This window comes from Patiria miniata, unplaced genomic scaffold (assembly GCF_015706575.1).
Source record: "Patiria miniata isolate m_02_andy unplaced genomic scaffold, ASM1570657v1 HiC_scaffold_5, whole genome shotgun sequence".
In the NCBI taxonomy this organism is placed as follows: domain Eukaryota; kingdom Metazoa; phylum Echinodermata; class Asteroidea; order Valvatida; family Asterinidae; genus Patiria; species Patiria miniata.
The window spans coordinates 543,918-571,745 of record NW_024037072.1 but is presented as its reverse complement, the minus strand read 5'-3'; the positions used below and the strand labels follow the sequence as shown (position 1 = coordinate 571,745).

At 39.4% G+C, this 27,828-nt stretch overlaps 1 protein-coding gene across 7 annotated transcripts in view; it reads right to left on the bottom strand.

The window, feature by feature from the left end:
- Window positions 1–27,828, bottom strand: part of LOC119741614 (neurabin-1-like) — an 89,614-nt gene that overhangs the window by 22,765 nt on the left and 39,021 nt on the right. For 5 of the 7 annotated variants that reach the window (XM_038217434.1, XM_038217435.1, XM_038217437.1 and 2 more), the window contains 6 exons: window positions 14,750–14,936; window positions 12,595–12,846; window positions 9,459–9,485; window positions 3,441–3,658; window positions 1,015–1,111; window positions 502–610 (listed from right to left, as the gene is read on the bottom strand). In XM_038217434.1, the coding sequence (XP_038073362.1) occupies window positions 502–610; window positions 1,015–1,111; window positions 3,441–3,658; window positions 9,459–9,485; window positions 12,595–12,846; window positions 14,750–14,936 (890 nt within the window). The remainder of the gene's footprint in view (window positions 1–501; window positions 611–1,014; window positions 1,112–3,440; window positions 3,659–9,458; window positions 9,486–12,594; window positions 12,847–14,749; window positions 14,937–27,828) is intronic. The other 2 variants (XM_038217438.1, XM_038217436.1) reach the window with 2 other exon arrangements.

Genomic DNA, 27,828 nt, shown 5'->3' with positions numbered 1-27,828 from the left:
GCGTTCACATAATGCATATTCATGAGAGGGCGTTGCCTAAAGTAACCTCGCATGTATTAATCATGGGGAATTTATGTGAATTCATTAACCAATACTTGCAGTAACAGTTGTATTTGCATATTCATGAAAAGGAGTAACCCATATTCACATGAAACACATGATTGGTAAGGTATGACAGAAATATGCTCAGTTACAAGGAATATATAAAGTAATATCTCTAAAGATATTTTTGCTTAATTATAAACGTATCATGAGTTTAATATCAAGGTCAAAATCAATAAGGCAAGAAAAAGAAAACTAAAAAAACAAAAAAACAAAACAGTTAAAAGCTTTATTATTAGTTCACAAGATGCAAAACTGAGGAAAACTAAGTTCTCCCACAATGCAGACTGCATTAATTGCTTGTCATGAAAGTTGAAAGCGAATTATCCAAAATAAAATAACAAGCCAGAAATAGCAGTATGGCCGGCATTTGCAGTTGTTTTTGTTGTTGTTGTTTACCTCCATTGTCTGGTGAGCTGGAATCTTGATCTGCTTGGATCTCATCCGATCCCTCCAGGCTTCTCACCTTCCTTGATCCTTTGGACAGTTGCAGTTCAAGCTCCTGAATCTAAGCACATTGAGAAAGATGACCGTCACTTTGATTGAACTGGTAATGAATATAGTAAGCACAGAAACTATTATTTTTAGCCATAATGCCTTGCGAAATTTTCGCTGAGCAAAAAACATTTACTTTTCCATAAAGCAGCCACCTGATATTGGGCCTAGGTCTTCCTAGTCCATGCTACATGTAAATTCCTCGAAATACGAGTGGATTTGATTTATTCTTATTTATTGAAGACAACATCGCCTAAGGTTACAAAAAGAATGTGATGTTCACCATAAAATATGAAAAAAACATGACAAGGATTATTTGTTAGTGGATGGGTTGCCTACTGCACCACAAGTGAAACGGTGTTTATCTTCCAGTGTAAAATAGTAAATATATGAGTGACTTTGTTTGTCAATAGCTACCTTTGCTTCTAATTTCATCTTTTCTCTCAACTGCTCCTGTTTCATTCGTTCCTTCTCTTCTTTAAACTCCTTCTCTTTAGTCTGAAACTCCTCCTCCCTGAGAAGAAAGAAAAAGGATTACTGGATGGTATGTGGAATCAATCACACGAGTAAGTTATGTCAAACACTCAAATCTTGATCTTTATTGACTGAATAAAAGGAAATCAAAGTCGACTCTTTATGCAGGGTTTTGAAATAAAACAAATGTGAAATTTTAACCATATCCAGATGGATTTCTTTGTAACAATCATGCAATGTTGAAGGTTGATTACTACGGGCATTTATTTTAGAAGCCGAGTTTTTTCATTATGTGTTGCCTACTGTTGTATCTATCAAGTTTGTTTCATTGAAAGAAATAAAATCTTTCATTGACAGATTTTGTCTTGAGAGAGTGTCGTGGCCTGCTCACTCCTGAATACATTTTTTACATCAACTTTTGTTTTCAATTCAGATCATGCAAATGTGGTTTCCTGGTTAATCGAAACCGGCTTCATGTTTGAGGTCTTCCCTCCGCTGCAGAGCATAAATCGTTCGCATCCATTCTCCACTCCCCTCCCCCCTTAATTGGAGGAAATTCACTTTTTTGCAGAACATGAGGCAGTCGTGCTGGAAATAGCGATGCCAATGACGCAAGTATGCATTTAATTGTCAAGTACAACGTCATCTCCATAACAGTAATAAAAAAAAGCTAGGATCTCAACGACAATTTAATAGCCAGTACCAAAGTGACACCAGTTAAGTGGTTAATGCTGACAACCACCCAGCGTTTGGCAATCAGACCGGTACCCGACCGTTTCCTTTAGGACTAGCATATTATGATTGATGAGGTTTATCTTTGCCTGCCGCTAAGTGTTCTAGGCATTGGAGTGTTTACATGCAGTATATTAGAAAGCTGGAAATGTTGCTTGGGTACAACCATTGATTATAACCCTACGTAAACATATTCAACTTGGTATTATACAGTCCATTATATACACTGCACATAGAAAACTTTTTTTTCTTTTTCCAATTTCTTCATTTATATTTGAATCCCTTTACTCATGCTAACTTGTGTATGCAAAAGATTGTCCACGCTATTGTACAAAGCACCTGTGACGGATTATGCTTTTGCGACTGAAGAAAACCTCTGTGACAGAAGCAATAGCGTGCACAGATTACTTGATGTTTTGGTCAAGTTTAACTAGCAACCCCTGATGCGTTTCATTGTATACATGTATATACATGTACGTATGTACATTATTGTTACATGTACTAATGTACTAAGTTAACATCTTCTCACTATCCTGCTGCTCTTGCTATGCTCTATTGGTCTTCGTACCTGGGGGGGGGGGGGGTGTTATATATACTTTTCTACATCTCTAAGATTCTCATGAGCAAATGTTCTATTAAATACCGAAGTCTGATTGGCTGCCTTCACCAGGATTCAGGAAGACACTTTGCTCCTTCACAAACTCTCCCAACCAACAGACATATCAAACTTTTCAAAACAAGACCAACTTCCACTGACTCTGTCAGCGAGACGTTCTGCATTAGGCATTCTACTATCATCAACCTCAAATTCCCCTCAATCTACTTATTTACAACAGTCACGTGCAGTGAGTCACTAAATACATTTCTGATGGCTGGAATTGAGCCTAAGTGATGCCTAAAATTAATCAACCTTAAACTCTGAAAACAGTTCTATACTGAACTTCTAAAACAAAACAAAAAACAGGAATTATTTGTTAGGTTCAACTTTGATTTTCTGTTCAATTTGTTTTGAACTTTAACCAAAATGATTCTATCGAATTTAAACAACAAAAACAAATCTAGCTTAGTTGAATCTCTAACAATGAAAAACTAAAACCTTCAATCATAGATACTCAACATTGGAAGCTATATGTAAATGGGACCTACTGTACGCAGGAAACGATATGAACAGGAAATTTATTTTTGAAAAATTGAAAGGGACTGCCTGAATAAATATCCCCCAAAGCAGCAGCATTGGGATTAACAACAATTGAGGGAATGATAAACTCAAAAGCTATTCCCCAAATCAATCAAAATTTAATAAATATTTTCTTTGAAGTGAATGAATACTGCATTGATTTTGCATGAACAGCTGAAGATTGCTGGAAATAAAGGAGAAAGGTCAGTAAAATCACTGGATGAGAAAACAGTCTAGACAGGGAAGGCTGAAGTTCATTAGTCAAGGGAAGATGATGAGTGGCTCAAATCCGCTGTCCCATTTCAGGCAGTTTTCTAAAGTCCGTTTGTCGCATTGCCCCGATAAAAACAATTACCGTGGCACACATTTGAAGCTACCACAACTTTTTCACTGCATTCAATGCTTGCATGTTTAGAAGTGCACTCCTAAAGTGGCACATAGCCAAGCGTCCCTGACTTACTTATTCTGCATGTCTTTGATGAGTTTCTTGGCCTTGTGGTACTTCTTATCCAGCACCGAGTACTGATTCTGGTTCTCTTCAAGCAGTCTGCGGACTTCGCTCAAGTCCGCCTCAGTCTTCTCAAGCTTCTGATCCAGCAGCGTCAGTCGCTTGTCTTGAATCTCAATCTGGTGCTTCAGTCGGGTCTCTTCAGCTTCCCAACCCTGGGCCTGCATGACCTGTCATGGAGATGGGGAAAGAGGGAGATTAGGAACCAGGTTGAGCAAGTTCAGGTTGGAAAAAAAATGATCTTCATTTATCTCATTGATAGAGGGGGCTATGAGCTCTGTGCACAAACTTAGAGGGCGCTGTTTGATTACTAACAAGAGCTCCAATGTGCGGGACACACTGTGTGAGCACACAGGCTCACGAATATTGCGGCAAGTACAAACAAACAATGTGCTCAAACCTTGAACATTTTCACATAGCTGCCGAGCACACAGTGGCAATGATGCTTAAATGGCCATGATCTGTCTATTCGTCACTTCTGAAGAGGTACTTCTGCATTCAGATCTCTCTGGTAGGTTTACCTTTGTTACGGTTGTCACTTTTTTCTTATCATTTGAGTCATGGTCATCACTGTGATGGCTTCTTTGACATTTTTTTCTTTTTCTTCATGCTTTCCACTGCCTTAGGTGTCCTTTATGTCATGGTTGTTATTGTCATGGCGGCATTGTCAGGTTTGTCATGTTTTCTTGTCACACGAGTCATGTCTAACATTGACTTTGTTGCCCTTTCCATGTTTACATTTTTCATGGTCTCCTTTTTCTTCATGGCCTCCACTGTCCTTTGTCATGGGTATTGTCATGGCGGCATTGTTGTCACAGTCATTGTTTCTGGTAAAATGAAAATGCTCTTAAGAGTCTTTTTTATCACCAAGTAAAACAATCAGTTCCATCCATCATCTGTTGACTTGCACTTTTTGAATCATACACACACAAATATCCAGGTAACTGTTATATTAACAGAAGATAAAAAAGTTTGGTTGATTTAATGAGTATGGGGGTTTGTTTTTTCTTGATAAATCTCTGGACAACCTTATATGTTCAAACAGCTTGAAAGCATATAAACACACACATACAACCGACGAAAAAAAAATGTAATTTCGAAGTACAATTTCAATTTGACACCCTGTATTTAAAGAAGAATAAAAAAATGCCTGTTCTAGACTAGATGAATTATGCAGCTTGGATTCATTAGTCCTCTCCTTCAGTCCATGTCTTCGTCGGCATCCTCTGTGGGTGTCAAATAGGGGAACGGCTTTCACAAACTGTTCACATCGTTGTAAAGTTCAAAGCCATTAACCCGCCCCTGCCTCCGCAGCGTAGCGTCTCTTGGTTATTAAAAACCAGGGCATCAAAGCGTCCCTCAGATACTCAGACTGTCACGGTGCTAAGGGAGAGAGATCTTCTCGCATTTGGGGGCAATTTGGGGCAAGACAAGGGAGGACCATCAGGGATTGACTTCAGAGCCTGGAGTAAGCTGACATTTAGGGGGTGGAGAGGGAGGAGGGGGTGGGGTGGTGGGGAATGGGAGGGCTGATGCAGGCCTCCTCGATCCAGGGTATGATGTGAATTCTAAGAGGTAATAATTGGACCAAGAAAATGTTTGACTTCCTGACTTAATGATCTGACCACATCATTTACGGGACACAAGCCTAAAATATAAAAAAGGAATGGGTGACAAGAATAACTGCACTTGAAGCTTGAAGTAGAACGGGAGGAACAATCCAATCCAATGGAGCATCTTGTTCAGGAGCCAATGAGTCTTGCCGCCATTGAAAGTTGAAATAAACACCCTGGATATTTGATGCTTTGGATGGCATAATTCAATAAAATTTGCTGCTTGATTCCCCCGATTGCATTTCAGTTTGTATTAAATATCGACATAAACACGGCGGGTACTCTTTCGGAGAATATTCACGATCCAATCTGCCAACTATGACAAGATATAAAGAGAATTGGGTATTGGGTTACTGGTCGTGGGTGTGGGAATCAATGCACAGCGGAGGGACAACTTAGTCATTTTCTAAAAGTCCCTTTCAGTTTGTGGCTAGCGAGGCCTCAATAAAGCACATATACAGAGGGGAGGGGGGGGGGGGGGAGGCGGGGGGATATGGGGAACAAGCCTTGGAATTTTGTTTTTGTAAATGCCAGAATGTTTGATAAAACCAAGATGTTTGATCATCGGAATTTCATGAGCAAGCATGCAGAATGAGCTAACCTATTTTAACTACTTGTTCCATGGCATCTTTTCATCATTATCTGTAAAGTGACGAGCGTACAATTCCCCAAATGATCGTTACACACTAGGAGAATGTGGGGGGGGGGGGGGGGGGAGGAGAGGAACCATTTTTTTTATTAGATTGAAGGAAACCAAAAATAAAACAAACAAAAATAATCCAATTACTAATGAGAAAGAGACACGAATAACCAGGTAGAAAGCAGGACAGGTAAAGAGCAGCAATCTCTCTGCTTGGTTGATAATTCAAACAGACAAGTGGATGTCCTGAAGAGGTTGACATTTGACTGCACTTAATTGTTGTTTGAGAACATTAAGACACCAGACTGTACATCATTTCAACACAAGATGGGCATTTGACTAATGACCGCTGGTTACTTACATGTAGCGGTTGATTCTGAATGTATGTCGTGCCTGTACATTAACACTGAAGTGGAAATGTCTCTAGTTGAATGAAAACCAAATATCATCACAAAACCTCAGGTCCTAGCCTGCAACGCATTTTAAAAATGCACGGCTATTAATGACTAGCAACATGACCATGTTCAGCCAGCTGGTTCTAAATATCCAGCTACATTGGATTTCATGAAAGTTAGTCTAACAATTGTTTACCATAGTTCTTGATTGGAAATTCCCCAGAGCTGACCTATCAGATGTGAGTGCTGGTGCAAATCAGTGAAACCATCACCATTTTTATTGGTTTGTTTAGTATCTGTTCCTCAATAATTCTGTCATTTTTTTTTACATCTTGTTTTTTTTTTTACACATTTATTGGCAAAGATAGTAGAGAAAGGGAGGAACAACTTTAATCCATCAACCAAAAAAATGTAGATTAATTTATAAATTCCTTTACAAAAATTAGTCAAAAACATCACAAATTTAAGACTTGTTTTCAAAACAATTTACCTAAAAAACCTTGCACACCATGTGGGAATGAAGATGATCGAGATCAATTGAAACAGCCCACACTATTTTTGTTTTTAAAACGTTAACTGGAACAAATCCAGGGAAGCTGTTTGTGGGACTCCATTAAGGTTAAGAAGTCAATTGAACCGAGGGGGTGGAGGAAGGCAGTAATGGGCTTGAGTGAATAGACAGGTAAAGCTGCTTGCTTTTCATCAATTTAATACACCAGGCAACTCAAAAAAAATAAGAAAAAACAAAAAGACAAGGTTTATTAGAGTAAGTTTGGCGTTAAAACACCGTGAGGCATTTGTTTGAGGATGCTTTTATTTATCCGTGTTTGAGGGTGGGCATTTCTTGTTTGATTTATTTGCAGGGGAAACCCTTTTAGTCTGCACTGTTGTTGTTTTTTTCTGGAGGAAAAATGCAGAAAAAAATTCAGGCTTCAGAACATGGAATGTTGAAAGGGTAGCTGAGCAAAAAAACACCCCTATGTACATGTAAAAGCCAATGAATTGAGGATTGGGCATTGATTATCTGCAAATGCGGAGGTGCATATACACTTACATGTAAGTAAAGAAATTAATGACCTCCTTTGCCCACAGAGAAAAGTACACAAATGTTTAACATTAATGGCACTGAAACAAGCAAGGCCTGTACCAGGTGTGGTGTATTGACATGGGGGGGGGGGGGGGGGGGGGGGGGGGGGGGGGGTGGCACCATTTAAACAATGGTTGGGTGAATTTGACATAAGTCTGTCCATTTGAAGGTACTGTACACCTCTTACCAAAAACTATCAAATAAACCTCAAAGGGAAACTGACTAGGTGTATTATAATAACTTTTAAGTTGAACAAAGAAAAAAAATTGAGCATGGGTTTGAACCTGCATCTCCGGATTGCCGTTTGGCGCTCTACCAACCGAGCTATCCAGCCTTATGTTGGCTGTTCCCCATTTTGTTAATATCTTTGTTCAAGGGGTGCTAGTCAGAAGCCCATTTAGCCAGGGATCACGCACAAAGTCACGATGCTAGGAACATTAACAATGCTGCAAACCTGGGATTTAACAGCAAATGGGGACGACTTCGAGACAAAAAGTTTGAATGTTAAACAAAGGACAGAGGATTGTGTTCAGGAGCAATAGACGGCACTATGTAGAGAGCTTCACCAACATGAAGGAACTGGAGCCTTCACTCATGGCATGAAGTCTGAACGTGGACATTTGATTCATCTTACTGTTCGCAACCTGGTGTGTTCTTATGGGCGCCAGCCACACAACGCTAAACGGCATTCAAGAACCTGCGATATCTCTCCCATTGTCATCATTGAGGGGGTAGTTGTGCAATATCCTATAGATGGTCATGTGATGGGAAGCATTTACACCCCTGCCAAATGAGTGTGTGTGTGTGTGAGGAGGTGGGGGGGGGGGGAGGTGGTTACATGATGGCAATGTTCAGTTTTAATAATAAAGACTGTGTAGTGTGTAATAGCCAAGGTGTAAGGGGACGTTGTCATTAGGTCCCATGACCACTCCTCAATGGGACCAAGAGCTCACGTAATGGACTTGACCTTTTCAAAGTGGGAAATCGTCAGTGTTTAATGAGTGATCTGATGCAGGGATGCTGGCGCTCAGTTTAAAGTCATTGCAGAAAAAAGAAATTGGCATGGATCTTCATTTTTGCCCCTAGCAAATGGTTGTATTGATATAGGGGGGTTACACTCAAAATATATTTTCAATATATTTTAAAGTTACACAGGATCTTTTGCTTTTTGTGCGTTGCTTTCGTTAGAAGCAACACAATTGCTCAAAATCTTCAGAAGGGTCCATAACAACTAACTTGTTGAAGATTCAGCTCAATGAATTTTATACATTTCAAGAAACAGAGAAAATGTTTGCACAATTTTTGTGATCTTGTAACTGGATTCTGTTGCTTATGCATGTTAATAAACCAGCTTCAATTATTGTTTTCTTCCAAATGACACCATTTCAGGCGGAATAATTCCACACGATATTTGGTGCCAGTCCTATCTTCACTTTGAGCAAGGATTTGCTTGTTAAATTGGTAGGTACGTATGTTCTTACATGCCTTTTAGTTGTCCATTCTCCCTCCCAATGTGATAAAAAATAAAGTAGCCTGATTAAAGTTTTGGTCCTATTTCTTGGAGAACATCATTATTTCTGCACCTTTCTATTTATTGCTATCAATGTTTGGTGAAAAAAGCACACACACTTGACTTTTAAAATTGCTAACTTCTATGCCGTTAGGAACACCAGAGGTGGTATGAGTAGAAAAATTCAATACATCATGCAATGTGGTGACTATGTTGTTTTATGTAACTTAGTCAATCAAGCCCATAGCAAGACTCTTATTAAAAAAACAGAATGGTGCCTCTGACAAGGCGACTCCCTCCATACAGATTGTTAGCTCTGGCCTCTGGGGAACAGACAAAGCCATTGGTGTAAGAAGACTCTAATGGATGTGTAAATTATTTGACAGGTATTTAATGAAATATACGACTGTCAATCGGCTGATAACTTCAGGGTTTCTTGGCGTGGGTGGCAATATGACTCCTACGCTGACATTTGGGATAACATGTAATTCAACCTAAAGTGTTAAAATGGGTTATTTTCTGGTGTTTTGAGAATGAGACGTGGTGTGGGTTTACATGAGCTTTGGGCAGTCTTGTTAAATGGTAAGTTTACTGAATGCCAGAAGGAAAGTGCAGGGTAATTTGTGATGATGACTTCAATTGTGATCTGATAAATATATTGGAAAAATGAATTATTGCAAATATGACTGGTGCATTCGGGATAGCCAGAATTGAAAAGTACTCACCCTACCCCCACTTTTCTTGTCAAAAATCTGCGTAATGTATCAAAATGAAACTGGTCTGTAGATTACGGATATTTTAATGGCGGTCAGAAAATTTGGAAGATTTTATAATAGCTAAATTTTGAAATTGGCATAATTATTCATGGCTTTTCATAAAATTAAAAAAACAACAGGAAGCCACCCCCCCATTACAACGAGGCGGGAACACCTGTTTCAGCTTCTCTAGAACAAATAAACAAACAGACATACAAACAATTGCTGACAACCCTCACTCCCCCACCCCCCCAAAAATGTAGAACATTTTGATCTTTTGGGGGCATCACTGGCAGTAATGCTTCAAAAGCAACTCAAGTCAGAGTCCTGCACAGGATCAGGAACATAAATGAAGCGGAGGTGTAAGCGAGGAGGAAGGGAAGTGTGGGGGACTGTTTTTGGGTCCCAGCCAGCTAGATGTGTTGTTCAATCCGGTGAGGTCCCATGGAAGAACAAATGAGGGGCGGAAGGGGTAGCCCCAAAGCGGGGAGCACTTAGACATTAACAAGCTCAGCGGAAACAAGCTGCTGACCATTTTGGGGGGCAAACAACCTCCTACTTCCCCCTCTGAGGAAAAGAAGCAGACTCAACCATGCAATTGTTAAAAACTTTGTGGAACAATGCCAATCAGAGGAAACCTGAGTTCATTCCATTTTGGATTTTTCTTTCTTTTGTTTTGAAAATGTTTTTTTTTTCCAGTGCAATATAAACATTCTCATGCAATTGGCATTCTTCTGTCAACTGACTGATGACTTGAGATAACTTCTTGCGCTGCTATTACTGTGGGACAAATGCCAAACAGATTAATATGGAGTTCACTTATTTTCTACAGTTAAACAGCAAAAACAAAAACGATTTATTGTGCAATCTCAACATTTCCAGGCACATGGCATGCTTCTTTAGGGAGTTACTACTATTGATATATCTCCTAGGACAGTGCAGCCAAGTTGACCGTGACTGATACACGGTGAAAAAAAACCAACCACACGCCTGGGGCTGATAAATGAGCACATCCATGGAATACCTCCATTTATTACCAATGTTTTACGATCAACGATTGCAATTTGCCTTTCTATGCTCACGTCATGTCACTGTGCAAATCACAAACATTCCAGAAAAAAATGTTTTCTGACAGTCAGAATGCAAGGACAAGTCTGGAGTGAATTAAAATAAGGGAGATTTAAAGACTGGAGTGAATTAAAATAAGGGAGATTTAAACTCTTCTGTTGTCTTCTTTGAACTGGAGACTTGGTTTAAATGGGGATGTACACATTCTCATCTCAATTCCTTAATTTGAGGGCACAATGTTTCTTTTTGTGATGAGGAGTAAAATAAAAGAAAAGGTCCACGGTGTCCTACAATGATTAGCGCTGATAGGCTCAGGTTGGATGCTAATATTGAATTCATCTATCTCCTGGATGGACTGTGAGGTACTGGTGAATAAAGTTTTAAAGCTATAGTCCATCATTTGTAATTTCTGCATTTTGCTCATTTGAAGCAACAAAAGTGCTCAAAATCTAAAGAAGGGTGCTGAACAACTAACCTGATGAAGTTTCAGCTCAGCTTCAGCTGTATATTTCGAGAAAAACAGCATTCTAGGATCTCGATTTCAAATCAAAAGTTGCTGGATCATGTTTTGAATTGGGCCTGAATTCAGCGTCCGAGACACGTTCTCACTGAGCCGATTGCAGCTACGCGATGTCGCGCACCGATCCGACGAATTATAGCAACCGCACGCGCGTGTGCATCGTGTCAAGGCTTGTGCGCGCTTCGCCGAATAAAATAATGAACTACTAATGGAAATTTCCAATGGTGCTTCTTAAGACGCATCGTTGGAAAGGCCTTCTTTTGTTGATTTCTTCAGAATGACAGCTTGCCAGAAAGAATAATTTCACAGGGAGTTTAGTCCCCTTATACTATCTTTCAACCAAGTATGTTTTTCAACAATAATTACGCCAGTTACTTTTTGGATAGCTGCAAATGATGGACTCGGGATTTAAATGATTGTCAATAATGTCTAAATTAATATTCCACTGAACCAAAAAAAGTTGACTTATTCGAAGATTTGAACTGATGACCTGCAAACACCATTCTGGTGATCTACCAAGTGAGCTATCCAGCCCATCGTCATACTTCTACCAAATTAACCTAGCATTGTACACGTGTGGTTCTCTGTCTGGCATATTGCACAGCCTATCCAAAGAGAACAGAACTTATGTAGTATCCAGCCCTACCTATAGTGCAAGCTCAATCATGGACCATAGGTCGACTAGTGTTGATTGGTCAGGTAACTTACGCCTGTGCACTAACAGCACAGTGTGAACATCTCTAGTTTAAAGGGAATATACAACATTTGCAAACATCGAAAAATAAAACTACCAAGTTTTTACAAAATACCTTACTAGGATGTTGGTAAATGACAGTATCAAGCATCTTGTAAAATTATGGCACCTGGTGTGAAGTCATTTTCAAGAAAATGGTATTTTTGTATACATTTCCAACGGTGGTCGGCCGACCAGCGTTGGAAAAACCTAACTATTTTTCAAATACTACTCCAAATTTACCATTTTTTCAGTCCAAATTTTGTTTGCTATTGGTTACATGTTCATGAACGGGTGCAGGCCAGCTAGATTGGTTACCTTGCCTTACAATTTTTCATTATCTATAAATTGATTCATTTTATCTTTTGTGGAGTCAGGGAACCAGACTACTTGAACATTTTTGTTTTTCATGGTTTTTCCAGCATTTTCGAACACAAAACTTCAAACATGTCAGTGTAACAATATTTGATCTATTATAAGCCCTCAAATAGTTCATTTCCGAAAATTACAGCAAAAGCGAATGATGTACATTCCCTTTAAACAATGATCAAAACGTCCCTTGATGCGCATGGATACTGTAATCAGCGATGTGAACAACTTTGGCAAGCTGGTTGCAAATGGTCAGTAGACGTGTCCAACTATCAAGATAGTTCTTGCTCAAGTTTTGTAAGTGTTCTGTGCCTACCTGTTAGTGCAATGTACATGTCTAGTACATGTCTACCTGTAGTGCATAATACTCTGGCGGTACAAGAAAACCTTCAGTTCATGTCTAGTACCTATCCTACCTGTATTTTCAGCTTGGCAATCTCAGCCTCAGCCACAGCGTTCTTGTACTGTGCTTCCTTCAGTTTGACCCTCATATCAGCCAGTGCATGGTCTGGTGCCTGGTCAGACGACGGTGATGTGGGCTTGCTGGCTGAATCACTGCTAAGGCTTTCGTCCAGATCAAACGTGTCAATGACCAATCGGCTATCCTCGTCACCTTCTGAGGACTCGTTGAGGGTGTCCAGCTTCATGTCGTCATCATCTGGTGATGGCTGGATGGGGAATGGTAAACACACAAGTATAAACCAAAGAATAAGAGATTAGCAGCTTGCTCGGTATTCATGAATGGTTGCATTTATCTCTACCAAGGGAAGCTATTCATATACCGTAAATCACAATGAAACTAAACCCCTCATAAAAGCAAACTAAAAACAGGACTAGTTAGCCATAGTTTTGTAAAAGAATACAAAACATTAAAAGTCCCTCTCCATCCAATTAACCCAATGAAACACTGATAATCATCAATGATTACTTTTAATAAACGTTTAAATATACTGAAGCAAACAACAACAAAAGTAAAGTAAACAAAATTTAAAACAAAAACATCAAGAGTACAGAGCAATACAACAAGTTAAACCACTTCCTACATGTAATTCTCATGCGCCCAGCATGTCTGTATTATTTTCCTCATTAAAAAAAAGAGGTGTTTTTTGGTATAATGCATACATGTACCTTTGCGTAACTTAGAAATAATAGTAGTAATAATAATTACCGGCAATGGGGCAATATGGAGACTTTCCCACAGACTTGTGCACAAAAATTTTCCGATTTAAATGTGCCCTAACCCAATATTCCCTTGTCCTTTTTCCACGAATTTCGGTATTTTTACTAATTAGACCACGAGCAACAAATATAACCCAATTGCGACAGCAAAATTTTGTCTCTAAAGGGGGGCTGCGCCAATAGGGAGACACCTAGGTGTCTCCCTATTAAGCCCGTGTCTCCCTACTACCGAATTTTCTACGCTAACGTGTCTCCCTAAAAGTACATTTGTAGGAATAATGATAATACCGGAGTCTTACAAAGCACACGTATTTACCAACAATTAGGTACTCAAGGTGCTAATTTATACCCATGACATCCCTCCCAAGACAAACATTCAAAGGGGATTTTGACAATTAAAAACAAATTTAAGTTAAAAATTTATTGTCAGCTAAAGCTCTGTGGTTTGAGTTAGGGGTACTGAGGAATTAATTATTACAGAATTCCTTCATTAATCAAGGCTGACATGACCATGTACTTCTATAACCCATTAACAACTTCAGACTTGGGGCCTGTTTGCAATACTCAGAGTTGTTATTTTTGTCAACAAAAAACAACAGAGGGCGGTGGACAGGTTAAAATGATTACCTCCAGAACAAGGCCAACACGTGCTTTCATTAAGTGCAAATGGCTTTCTGGGCAAAATGACAAGATGGCTACGTCTTTTTTTTTTCAATTCTGGATAATACTAACAATCATCAGGGAGTTGAACATAACAACATGACATAAGCACCATCGATATATCGAAATTTTTGTCGAAATAAATCTCCCATTTATGTTTTTACTTTGTATTTATCGTTTGCTGTATAATGAAATAAAGTCGGTGGCAACTTGTGCCCCAAAATAAAAACATCGTGAAATGCCAAGTGGCTGCGCTTTGTGCTCTGCATTCGCTAGAATTCACGGTCTCCCCCAATGTAAAACTATAAAAAAACATATAAAAAAAACGCCTGTTCTGGGCAAACTCTTAGTGCTGAGATTTGTTTTAAAGTTTGAGCAATATGCTCCAGAGAAAGCCGTGGAAACTTGGGACTTAAGATTGTTTTGTTTTTTAATCAAAGTGTTTAACTTTTATATGGGATAATCAATAATCGAATATTTTCAATATTAGATTTCCGATATATCAATTTTTGACAATTCTGATATCGACAGTGCTTAACATGGCATGCAGAAATATATTGACAACATGCATCAACATCAAAGGAATATTTTCAACGGAACTCCTTTTTTCAAAAGTTGCACACGAGCCAACGCAATCCAACGTAATCCATCTACCAAGGTACATCACAGGCACGTCACCACAGCAACCATCCACAGGCGTGTCCATCATGCCACATGTGACCATATACTCACAAAGCCATTGGCTCTCCTGAAGAGAGAGGAGGGGCTATAGCTGTTGTAGTTATAGGGCCATACCATTGACTCGGGAGGGCTTTCTACCGGAGTGGTTTCCCTCATGTTTTTGTCGTTCTGTAGAGATTGGGAGATGAGCTGAGCCACTTCACTGTTCTCGCTGTCCTTCTCCCGACCGATTAAGAATCTGTAGGATTGAGGACAAAGCAAAGGACAAACAGTTAAAATTGATGTACTCATGAGCCAATGTCCTAATACAGACAAACCCAGGTATGTGATCACTGTATCGTATGCTCACTAAACCCCCTTCAATGGATAAATCATTGTGCGCGCTAATGTATAAACAACAGCCCTGAGACAGATTATCTAAACAACAGCCCTGAGACAGATTATCTGAACAATAGCTAGCACAATACCTTAGCCATTGAAGGGGGCCACCGTGATAGAATTGAAAACATGCCTGGATTGGTCTACAGGCACTTTAGCCCCTGCATGAAGAGATTTTCCAGAATATAACTTGCCAGGATTATGGAAAATTGAAAATTGAGGATGAAAAAAAAAACAATCAAACGGAGTACATGGCATTGGAATGATCATACTGGTATTCAGCGGTGCACCCAGGATTTGGCTGGGGGAGGGTCGGGGGCTCACAAGTTTTAATTTGTTTTTAAAAATGTTGCCCCAAATTTTTGGTCGCAGAAAAACAATCTTTTTTGGGGAGGGACCAGACTATTTTGACGTTGATGGTGCCATTTACACACGTATTATACTACTCGCAAATAAGCCACATACATATCACCACAGTCAAAACGTGGGATTAAAAAAAGTCCCCCTCCCCCTCCAAAAAAAAAAGTGGATGCACCATACATTGTTTTTCCCAGAAAGAAGTAACACACACAAAAAAGATGACATACTAAAACAAATTTTCATGAAAACTTCCTTTTGATATAAGAAAAAGAATGTGAGAGAAACGACTTGTGATGAATTACATTTTGTAATTTCTGTGCAAGGTAAGTGACTGATTTTGAATGAACAAATTACAAAATATGAAGAAGAAAAAATGAGCTCAGAAATAAATGATTGCATTTATTGCCTGTGGCGACTAAAGATGGACACTTTATTACGACTGTAAGGTCAAATCTATTATACAAAATTAAAGAGGATAGGAGAAGAGTTAATAAATAAATGATCATTAATTTACACAAATTATCTCTGCGAAACCTAATAACAATCCAATTAAAAAGTGCACAACGGTGACAAAGACAGGCCATGCCACTGAATTATTAGTTATACACTCGCCTACACTTTGCCAGTGTGTACTTCAAATATTAAAAACTCAGAAGCAAAGAAAGTGGAAGTGAAATGATCACTGCACGTGCCTAAAGAAATCATCAACATATTCATCTGCAAAATTGCCAGTGTCAAATTCAACAGTCTGGATGTTGCATTGGAGTAAACAGCAATTGACAACAGAAACAAAGCAACGCTGAAATTGATATCTAAATAACAGTTCTATTCCATGCACAGACAAAGGTCAGTGTACTTTTTCGCTATCTAAACCGGCTTTCAATCACAATTACCGTCATGTAGTTGGCGCTACAGGCAATTCCCTTAATATGCATCCACGACTTCACATAAGCCAATTTTAGGTACACATTTATGTGAGGAGCCCTGATCAAGTTATCGGCCGTCCTTGCAAATGCCTCATCAAACAAAACGTTAACCAAGTCCCTTTTAATATAATCCATAAAACGGTACAGCGGACAATATGAAGGTAGTGTGTACTTTGTGAATAGCTTCAGTTTAAAGCAATTCCATCTGCAATAACTTTCATTTAATATGAAAGGGATAATGATGGCAATAATGGTCATTTCCAATAATGCTTCATATGAGGCACAATAAATCCTCAGTCATGAAATACAATTGGGTTGATTTTCTTTTTTAAATTGAGAGCAGTCGTTTCTGTTGCTCTTTGTTTTAAAGTGTTCTTTTGAACTATGTCTATAATGGTTGTGAGCAGTTTTAGTGACTTTTTGTTTAGTTGACGATAAACAACTATTTTTAAGTTAAGGTTAACACAAATGACAGAAGTCACACCCTACATGTACCGATCCTCTACTTATATGAGCTATCCATCTCTCTGTTGGTGGTCCCAATTTGTCAATGTCTTCATTCTAACTTCTTCTCGCATTAAGGACAAAATTTAACTCAAATATCAAACTTTTTTCGAAATGACAAAAGAATCATACAACCCAAGATACAAAATTCTTAACGACCTGAAATTTTTCAATCTAGTTTTGCCTAGAATCAGTGGAATGTAAAACCACTTGTACAGAGAGAGCCTCACTGATCACGTGTTTCTTTATCTCACATTGTCCATATTGTTTTTCACTCCCTTCAGGATCGGTAATAGTTCTTGGCTAATATTGCCACAACTAAGCCAATCGAGCGTTCAAGTTATGTCATGTGATCTACACTAGTAACTGCCGGTTCCTGCTAGCAAGAAAGAGTGACCCCAGATTCTGTTACTGTAAGCACGCTGTAAGGCTTGCTTCAACTTGAACAGGAATGCTGAGCCATTGTACAATTGTACAATGGGAATGGGAATGGAAGACAGCCATCTGTCAAATTTCGATCAAATTCATTTTGCGAGATTGATGTGATTTTTGTAAAACTTTGATTAAAGGGTTGGATTCTAATTTAAAGAATGTACATGTAGTTCAAAAACTGACAAAAAAATGTCAAGGCTTATAATAACTCGCCCACCACCAAAAATACCAACAATGTTCATAAACAAACCAAAAACAAGTAAAAATAAATAGGGATTGTTATTTTTTATTATTATTTTTTTTAATTGGACGGGGATTTATGACTGGAATTACAGACATGGATCTGTGTATCTGAAATCTCAGGCCAAATTGAAAATATTTTAACCCTGCTGAATCCAACAGGATTCGACTATTCTACATCTCTGTTGGATCCTGATGGAACTGAGCAGTAAATCCCTTGTGTACCTGTTGAAATCTGCTGGATTTAGTATGTAACTTAAAGGGAACATAGTTGGAATTTGTTGGATTAAGCAGGCAACAGAAAACATTCATAGTCAGATTCTGTTGGGTGCTAGTAAATAACGCCAAGTTGGACTCAGTTGGATTCAGCAGGCAACCAATAATATGGACAGTTGGATTGTGTTACATTCTGTTGGACTCAGCAGGCAACAGAAAAATAAGGCAGTTGGATTCTGTAGGATTGAGCAGCAGTCATTTTATATTTTCAGGTACCCAACAACTTGGTATGTTGTATTGTGTTTGACTGTGTTGGATTGAGCAGGAAACTATGAGTAACCGTCGGACTGTGTTGGATTTAGCAGGGTACCGTACTCCTGGGGAACTATTACGGGGTTAAATATTTTGTCCTTCCCCCATGATTGAACCAGCCCTAGATCTATTTTTATACAGTGGCTGTCTCCTTCATAAGTAACAATACAAATGAACACTGAAGTGTGTGAAGCATTTGCTAGCCATTTCGTTGTTCCCATGTGATTGCAATTATCGCGACACAATTTTTCAAAAAGCGCTTCCTGTGAAAGTCCTTGACGATTACGTGCCAACACGTTCGGCGTACAATGTGGGTCCAATCATCATCAATACGTTTGGGGCGGGCCGCCAATTAAGGCTTACTATGTTGACATCTGTTTGCCCAGGCCAATTAAAACTAGTCAGGGCCAATATTGACAAGCTGAAAATATAGGTGCACAAATCAAATGTCGCTCCCAGGAAATTGCAATTGCTGCAATTATCAGAGCTGACGCTCTGGTACTCTGTAATAATTTTTGCTACCGCAGAAAATTTCGAAGAAAAAAGGGGGCAGATCTGATTTATTAAAAATCCACTTCCTGAAAAATGATGAAGAAACAAGACCATTTCTATTTAACTAGTAAAGGAACATCACTAATCCTTTGTTCTGGTTGGGTTCAAAGTCTACGGATGAACGAATGGTTTCAAACCCATTTGCTTTCCTACAATGGCACTTTTAATCTGCACCCCAAACATGCCAAACGCACATGTGCACAAGGCATATACAAAAAAGTACTTGCTATCGGTTTTCTGATTTTGGTTTGAGGGTGGATGGCCAATGTTAACTCCGCAGGGTATTGAAACTAGTTTCCTCGGCTTCGCCTCATAATAGTTCCAATACCTTCCAAATATCAACTATCTACCCTCAAATCAGGAAAACTAGAGGCTGACATTTGATGGTGACTGTACCAGTGAGATTTCAGCTCTTGATCATATGTATACGTGTCTACATGTCATCTACACCTTTAAACAAGCACTTCAATAACCAGTTTTCAAATTCATTTCAGACATTTGCAGCATCCATGCTCTTGACCCTAGCAATCGCTATCACTCATTTGACAGGACCAGCAGGGTCGCGCTCTTTCTCTGATGACATTAATGCAAGCCAGTCTCAACACATGTCGGAATTCTCCCAACAAAAATATCTGGGATTGTGACGGCCCAAGACGAGGAGAGTGTTACAAGGAGGCATGGGGCATTCCTCAGATACTGGAGGGAGGTTTATTTTAGCCGAAGGCAGCCTGATGGACTGAGCAGGGTAACAAGGCAAAGCAATCAGTTTGCGTGGCTGACCCAATAAAATCCACGTAACCATGACGGATGGATAGCGGTTGAAGGTGATTCTGTCGGGTAAGTTTCACATTAATGCTTCCATTACGCTTGCTGGCCGGCGATAATAAATTGCCTCAACTTTGGACCAATCAAAACACTGCTCACACAGTGATGTCGAGAATGGAGCTCCAAGTCTATTTGGGTTGGAATCACATTTCCTAAGTCCTTGAAAATCTCTTCTTTAACCAAACCTTAAATAGCACTACTAAGACTATTACAGCCATTTCTGAAATGTTGACTTCATTCCAGTCTTCCATTGTTTCTTTACAACCATTTGTAAGCTTTACATGTTTCAACCAATTGGAAAGACTTTGGCTTTGTATTACAGTATTTAACATTCCCACAGCAAAAACTGTTCCAGTACTGAGCCTGTATCTCAAAATCCAGGGGCCTAAAATCAAGAGGCTGGAGCCTGAAGCCAAACCTGCTCATGACGCCTAGATTTGAAAAATGGCAAAAAGCTTCCTAATGTCCCTTTGCCCTTATTTTATCTCATTTATCAGCATCAGGATTATATCCTGTGTTTTGACCACTGTTTCAATCGACATACTTTTCTGAACTGTTTAATTCTGTTGTTTTGATAGTGCGGTTGGGGTCACTGATCAGTTGCATACATGAACACCATGAGGGGGGGGGGGTTCCACTCACACGAGTGTCGCATTCAACCAATGGTGCTCTTTCGATGCACAATTGTTTCTTTTCAGAACATTTACGGGCAAAATCCAACCAAATAGAGGACATGAGGGCCCACTTTCATTGAATTGATTACCGGACACAAGGAAGAACTGCATGGCATCTTGGTTGGCAATATATTTGCCCCAGACCAGCTTTCTGAAAATAAATAATGGACTTGAAATTCCCAAAAGAGACCACCACTAAATGTAACTGATATTGAAACATAATATTCCCAAAAAGGGAAGTGTCCTCTTATCATCGGCTCTTTCTTGGAATTACCTCAAAGAGCAAAAATAAATTACAGGAAAATTCTTCATTAATATCTCTAGGGACAAAAAAATGTTAGGTTGAAGCAAATGGTTTCCATATTTTCCAAGCCGCGGAATTTGGACAAGGTTCCTAGACATGTCAATTGTGCAATTTAACATGCCGTGTGTGACGGCTGATCCTTTTGATTTAAATTTAATCCTTCTGTTTGTTTGCTTTTTCTTTCTTTTTTCCCAAAAGCCGAAGTATAAATCAGCCTCAAGGAAGACTTAACAAGATAAACTAGCAATCAGTCCACAATTGCCTGACAGCCCTGTGACACTTGACTGGCATTTGTGGGGTAATCAGTTTGTGAAGGCGATCTAACCGTTCATTATCAAGGCTGTTCCTCACCTGTTCCGTTAAATAATTGAATAAACCTTGCTGACACATGTACGTCTTAAAAAACATGTGAGGAAACATTTCTTGGAAACTTCGGAAGCAAATTTGCGTCTGCTTATAAAATCTGATTTCATATGTTCCTGGTAATATACCAGATTCAGGAGTTGCAATTCAGTTACATTGGCTGGAAAATTGAGTTTGGGGTTGGGTTTGGATGGTTGGAGGGGGTAATGAGTAGGCAGGCCCGTCAGTCAAGGGGGAGGGGGGCTGGTGGGGCCGGGCCCCCCTTGGCGAGCAATTGGCCCCATGGGCCCACCTAGTTGGTACTTTGGCCCCCCTGACGCTCAGGGCTGGCTACGGGGCTGTGAGTAGGTTTTGTGAAGGATTTACATGGGAGTGACAAAAAAACAGGTACATGTAGATGAGTTGGTGAGGGCAATCAAATGGGTTCGATAGGAACTGGTGGCTTGGGAAGGAACAGGGTTTATGAGATTGAAAGGATGGGGTTAAATAATTGATGGATCAAGACGGACGGTTTGGAGGTGGTTTGGTTGGTTAGGGGTAAAGGGACGGTTGGTAAATTAGGGACGGGTGTATATGGGTGAGAGATGGGTTGAATATAGGGGGGATGATAAGCGGGTGATAGGTAGGGTTCAGAGGTTAGGGGTAAGGGGCTAGGAGTTCAGGGTTTAGGGATAGTCGACAGAGGTAGAGTTTAGATGTAGCTACATGTAGGATGCATGCCTGTGCAAGCATCCTAATCCAAAGTATATTGGTCTTACACCCCCTTAAGTTTTCCTTGTCAACACTTTTTGCCTATACATTCATCCAGTAAACATAATTCTAGCTACCAAAATGTCAACATATCAAACAGTCGATCCCAGGTGTGCAAAATCATAGGTCAAATAATCATGTTGACAGTGACGCTGTGTGGATTACAAGATTTTGCTTTTTCAAAGCTGCAAATCACGGGCAAAATCCACGGGCACTTCCCTCAGAGAGTCAGCCACATTCCGGTCCATCTACCCACGGACCATCTACCTACCGGTACATGGCACACTTTATGTTGGATAGCTAATAGCAGTCATGTTGCGTTCTAGTTCCGTGCACATTCAAGGACCGCACCGGAGAAACATTTCAGGCATTTCAATTTTCTGGCCCAGTTACCGTTGCCCAATGCAACACATACACCTGCGGGGTAATATCAAGAGGTCTCTCTGGTAAGATGCTCCGGATTTTCTTCTAACCAGAAAGAATTTCTTGTAATGTGTTATGATCGAGAAACTGAAGATGTGGATGGTAATCTGGAGGTGGTGCATTTTAATAGAAAAATGTCACACAAGCACCTGGCCAATTTACCAGGTTGAAGGAGGCATTTGTTGTCCCATCCGAGCCCAGAGTTTATTTCGATGTCTTGATATTTGGTTACGACCTGATGTTCATTTTCTTTTGGTCTGTCAAGACTTTCTAGCTTTAGAGCCAGGCACAGGGCTTTGTGGGGCAAAGATTTGTATTTTTTTTTTATTATTAAAAAGCCAAAGAACTTTGTGTTGGGATTTTAAGAGTTGAGTGTCATGGCTAAGTCTTGTATCAACAGGGGAAAAAGGGATTGAGACAGAATTTTTGAATTTTCAAATTAAAGACTAAAATGACGTGATCATATTTATATAATTCTAAGATTTAACTTTCAAATCTCTGTCTTCTTAACATGTAATAAACGACAAATGAGCAATTATAGGAAGTTATATTTAATTTCAATGATTGACTTTTAAGCTCGACTGGTTACTGTGATTTTGAAGGTGAATTTTATTGAATGGTAGAAACATTTGTGGTCTTCATATAAGCATATCAAGCCACCAATTCTAACTTTCACTCCAAACAAAAATTGAGCTGAACAGTTTATGGGCTCCGTGCGCAAACAAGAGAGGGCGCTTATTCACCACTTTCGAGAGCCTCTCGATGGAACACACTGCATGCGCAGACTGGTTGCGGCGCGCGTATAGTTCGAAGTAAAGCACGTCTAATTATATTTTGAATGTGCACAAACACATGGCGTCTTCGTGTGAGCATCATGCATCTTGGGCAATGTGTTTGAATGTCTCTCCCAGTGGTCTCCCTCAACACTCTCTTTTTGACCGTTGAGGGGGTACTTGTGCGCGGAGCCCATTTGATGAGTGCACTGGTTTTATTTGCAGCTCTAATAGAAGCTCCATTCTTCTTCATTCATTCATTTTCATGATGACTTGATGAGTTGGGCCCAACTGTCCCTGTCAAGCATAGTGTTGGAAAGAGATGGACAACTCAGACCAGTTTCTAGCTCGATGGATGTTTTCAGGGTCATGTTGGGACAACCTTTTCGTTGAGGGGCTTCAGGATTCCAGAGGAGAACTTGACTAGCTGGCTCATTATGTCGATAAACGTGACCGGTTTGCCGAAGACGACGCTGTCTGATGATGGTGGTAATTAAAATATATCAAAGCACTTTTTGTGTTGTAATGTCTGTGATAGTATCCTATTTATCTCTGGTCACAGCCAGTCAAGCTGGTGGGAAAAGTTAAACCAAGGATTGCACAAGTAAGTACCGGAACAGATGAGCGTGACAATCTCCTACATGTACATGTACATCACTCCTGGCATCTTAGGGTTAGGGGTGGAAGGTGGAGACATAATTCTCCCTACAAATTTTGTCAATCAGCAAGCATCCCCATTTGTCAAGAGGCGGTGCTAGTTGATGGTTTAAGTATGAAGATCCGGCCGCCAATCTTGGTAGTAATCTAGCTCACCTTGACTGCTTGCTATCAATCAATTGGCATGGAGGAATACATAGGGAGTCAGTGAAGGGAGGTTGGGGGGGGGGATCTTTGGATTGGTCTGCGGTTTTGGTTCTCTATGTGGGCCGGAAGTCTTGGATGCGGGAAATCTTGGATGCGGTCCGGGAGACGGATACTTGGGATGTCTGAGCATCATTCTTTCAAGGTCATATTTCTGTCAGACCCGTGGGGTCCGGGGATGCACACTGCATAGCATTCATGTTTGTTTTTGATGGTGGTAATTCTTGTGTTTGGTATGAGAGTTGCAAATCGCAAGGTACTATTTAAGGGCCACTCAAGGTGAGGGCTATACAAAGAAGGGATAGAAAACGAAGCTAAGAAAGAGAAAATGATCACAGTTTGGGTGACCCAAACTAAAAGCTGGAGAAATTACAAAGGAATGACAGTGGACATGCTTCGAGATATAGTCACTTTTGACGTCATGCCTGTCAGTTGCCGACGAGCCAATTGTTTTTTCCATGTTTTCCTCAAAATTGTAGTGTTCAAAATGCTGTTGTAACACATCAGTATTTTCAAACTCAAGCATATTTAAAGTAATATACTGGTACATGCAGCATCAAGACAGCTTTTTTCCTCAATATTTAAATCTGTAAACAAGTTTGCTGTGGTCTATAGTGAGCTTTTATTGAGATTCTTTAGACTCATTGGTTGTAAACATTTTTATTTAGAAAAACAGTAATGAACAAGGAAATATCAAAAGTGAACCACAGCCTCCAAAAATGTAAGTCCAGGAAACAAAGTGAAATAAATGACAGATGTCATTATCATCATCATTTGGCCACTTAGCAGGCAACAACTGTTAGACACCAGAAATTTAATAAATGACCAATCACAAGTGAGAGATCTCATTAAAAAATAAATTGATGCAAACATTCACATAAAGTGCTGCATTAATAAACGTTGAATGCTTTGCAAATAAATCTTTCTGTACTATAAAATAAACTCATTTGCACACATCAAAAAAACAAAACTACCAAATTATTAAGAAATATCTTATTTGACTGTAAGTGAATAATAGTCTCAAGCACCCTGTGAAATCATGGCAGCTGATGTGTTGTCAATTTCAAGAAAAGTGACATTTTTGTATCCATTTCCAACGATGGTGGGCCGACCATCATTCGGAAAAAACCCGACTTTTTTCAAAATCCCAATTTACCAAATTTAGTTTTGTCAACAGTTTGTTGGCAATCGATTACACATCTGTGAACGGTACAGGTGCAAGCCAGCTAGACTGGTTCCCGGCGTCTATAAATTGCTCCGTTTCCTCTGAAGTAGGGTCGGGGAACCAGACTACAAGAACAGCTTTTTTTCTTGGTTTTTCCAGCATTTATGAACACAAAACTTTAAACAGGTACAATATTTGCTATAAACCCTCAAATCCATCATTTCCGAAAAGTACAGCAAAAGCAAATGTTGTATATTACCTTTAAAACTAAACTATTTTTTTTTTGCATCAAGGAATATTGAATGTTTGTCAGATTAATCGCACCGGCTAACTCTCCAAAATTAATGACGCATGTCAAATGAAAAGCAAACACATGCGTCAATGTATCTGACAATTATGCCTCCTAATCTAATCTTGATGCAATAACTGATTACACACTGAGTACCATACGTCAATGAACTTACGATCACTCTCACATCTGAATGTCATAGAGCTATATTATATTACAACGTTCACTTCATCTTCCTGCATCAGTGTATAGTATACGTTTTGGGAAGTTGCTGAGTTCAAATTCAAATGATTTGAAAACAAATCACATGGCCTCTCTGTGGCAAGTTTGTAAACATCCTGATCAGCAGCTAAAGTGAAATAAATCATTGTTTCTTTTGAATGAAACTTTGTCAATCAATGTTTGTATTATTTTCAAGTTTTGTAAGTGGATGTACAATGTATATCTATCAGGCTTTGAATGCTACGCATTAAAAACCTCTTCATGTTGAAATGAACACCCTGATGAATGTTAGCTACAGAATCCTAACACAGTGAAGTACCGGTACAAACATATGTACCGTAAGTGTCAATCAAACTGATTTCAATTTAATTCCATATCACTGAAGATTGGCAATCCAGAATCAGAAATTAGTGGGTGAAGCCAACCCAAAGAAAAATAAAAGGTCAACAAAAATAGTTCAACGTTGGAGTCCAACAGATCCATCAACAGCAAAGTCTGAAGCTTCCTGAGTCCAACAGAATCTTACAAACTGACAGGAAACGGTCTTTCAAACAAGACCTGTCCACTGTAGGGTACTGATATGTTTTCAGCAGGATCACAGCAAGTGGCAAAGAAAGTTAGTTTCAGAGTTTGGGTTCTTTAAAGTTGTCCTCCCCATCATCCTCAAAATAGACTTTTGTAAATTTCTATTTTCCAGGCAAAAGTATGGTTGTTCACTTTTAACTGAAATTTGGAACTAAAACAATCTCCCACATTTCGTTACAGAATAATTAATTCCCAAATTTTGAATAACGTGCAGCCCATTTGGGGGATGTTTGTGTGCATTAGAGGTTCAAAATCAACCAAAACTAAAAGCCTTTTTCTCCCAGAGGGTTGTGGCCAACAAAGGAAAAACGGAGGGGATTTGGTTCAAGCAAATTTAAATGTTGTGAAATATAAAAAAAAAAATTTTTATTGAAGGGCATTGCAGAGCAACTTTAAGCCTGAACCAGGACCTTTGTATACTCTGGTCATAGTTTAGTGTTGCAACTAGCACTAGAGCATGTAATTGTATGAACCAGGTTGGCATGTTCATCCATCATAAGTGTCAAGGCGATGCAAACTCTGGCTTGACAGCTGTCAGTTTATAGCAATGAAGTATTTCTTTTTATCAACAAGTCACTTAAAGTAAAAACAAAAATGAAGGAAAGAATTAACAAGGGTTACTGACGGGATGTGCCCATGGAAAAGAAACTTGAGAGTGCTTTTGGGAAGCTGATAGCTTTGCGTCGGGAAGGGCATTAATACCAGTTCAAAGGTATTTTTTTCAATTGCTAAAAAAACAGGACTTATAGGCATGATCTGAAATGGGGTGGGGGGGGGGTGCGCTGACTCCAGACATTGGACCAACTCGTTTACATCATACATGTACATTTAACTTGTTTGCTGACACGTTCATAATCTGCTGACAAGATCATTTTTTCATGAGTGACAAAATTGAATTACAATGTACTCTTGCCATGACAGAGTGTGTTGCTATGGAAATGGGAAACCCTTGGGGTGCACACAACTCCCCCCCCCCCTGCTTTGCAAGAGGTCCACTGCACATCATGTCTAGCTCCCAATGACAAATTATTGTCATTTCAGACAGTACAGCAGTGTGAGCAGTTCACCAAGGGAAGGGGGGGGGGGTGTGGGGGTGGACCACATATTGCTTGTGTCACACAGCTGACGGTGTTGGTTGAACTTTACCATCACAATCCCTGGCATTTCAGACATTGCTGTCCACAGGAAGGCAAATTAAGCAACCGCTGAGCCAAACATGACAAGCGTTACTGAATTACAAGCGATCAGATGCATGACAAGCATTGAATGTGAAAGTAGGAATACTTCCTGGGTATTCTGCCAAGGACATGACTTTGAATAAAATAACAGAGTACATCATTTTGAAATTCACTTTCACAAGGCAACATGACTACAGCAAGTTTACATGGACTTCTATTGTTCCATCTGAAAATGTAGTGGAATTGAAACCACACAGTTTCCCTGCGTAGTTATGGTTAGAAATCCAATGACAACCATTAGTTTCCAGACTGTTAAAGAAACTCCAAACAACATAAAGTCAGACCAAGACATTCTACTTGATTTCTCCATCATAAACTCGGATTAATCTGTGACATATTAACCGCTGGAAAGGAAATTAAAGTTTGCTTTTCCTGCACTCAAACAAGAAATGCCTGAATAATTGAGGAAGTTTGGGTGATAGAAAAACAAACATTTGAAGGCTGGGAGGCATGTGTGGTGAAAAAAAAATGTTTTGAAATATCTGGAATCTTCTCAGAATTGGGTGAATGATGGAATGATGCAGAGAAAACTATGATAAATGTAATGTTATAAAATCAACTAGTAACTAATGCTGCCTACTTACAGCAACACCAAAACAAGTGAAATTGTACGTTTAAACATTTACATTTCAGCAAGTTAAAAACCTGTGATTTTCAATAGTTTTTAATTGTTAATAAAATTCATCAACTCCTAGACTAGAAGCCACTGCATTTTAACAATATAGAAACACTTTTGGT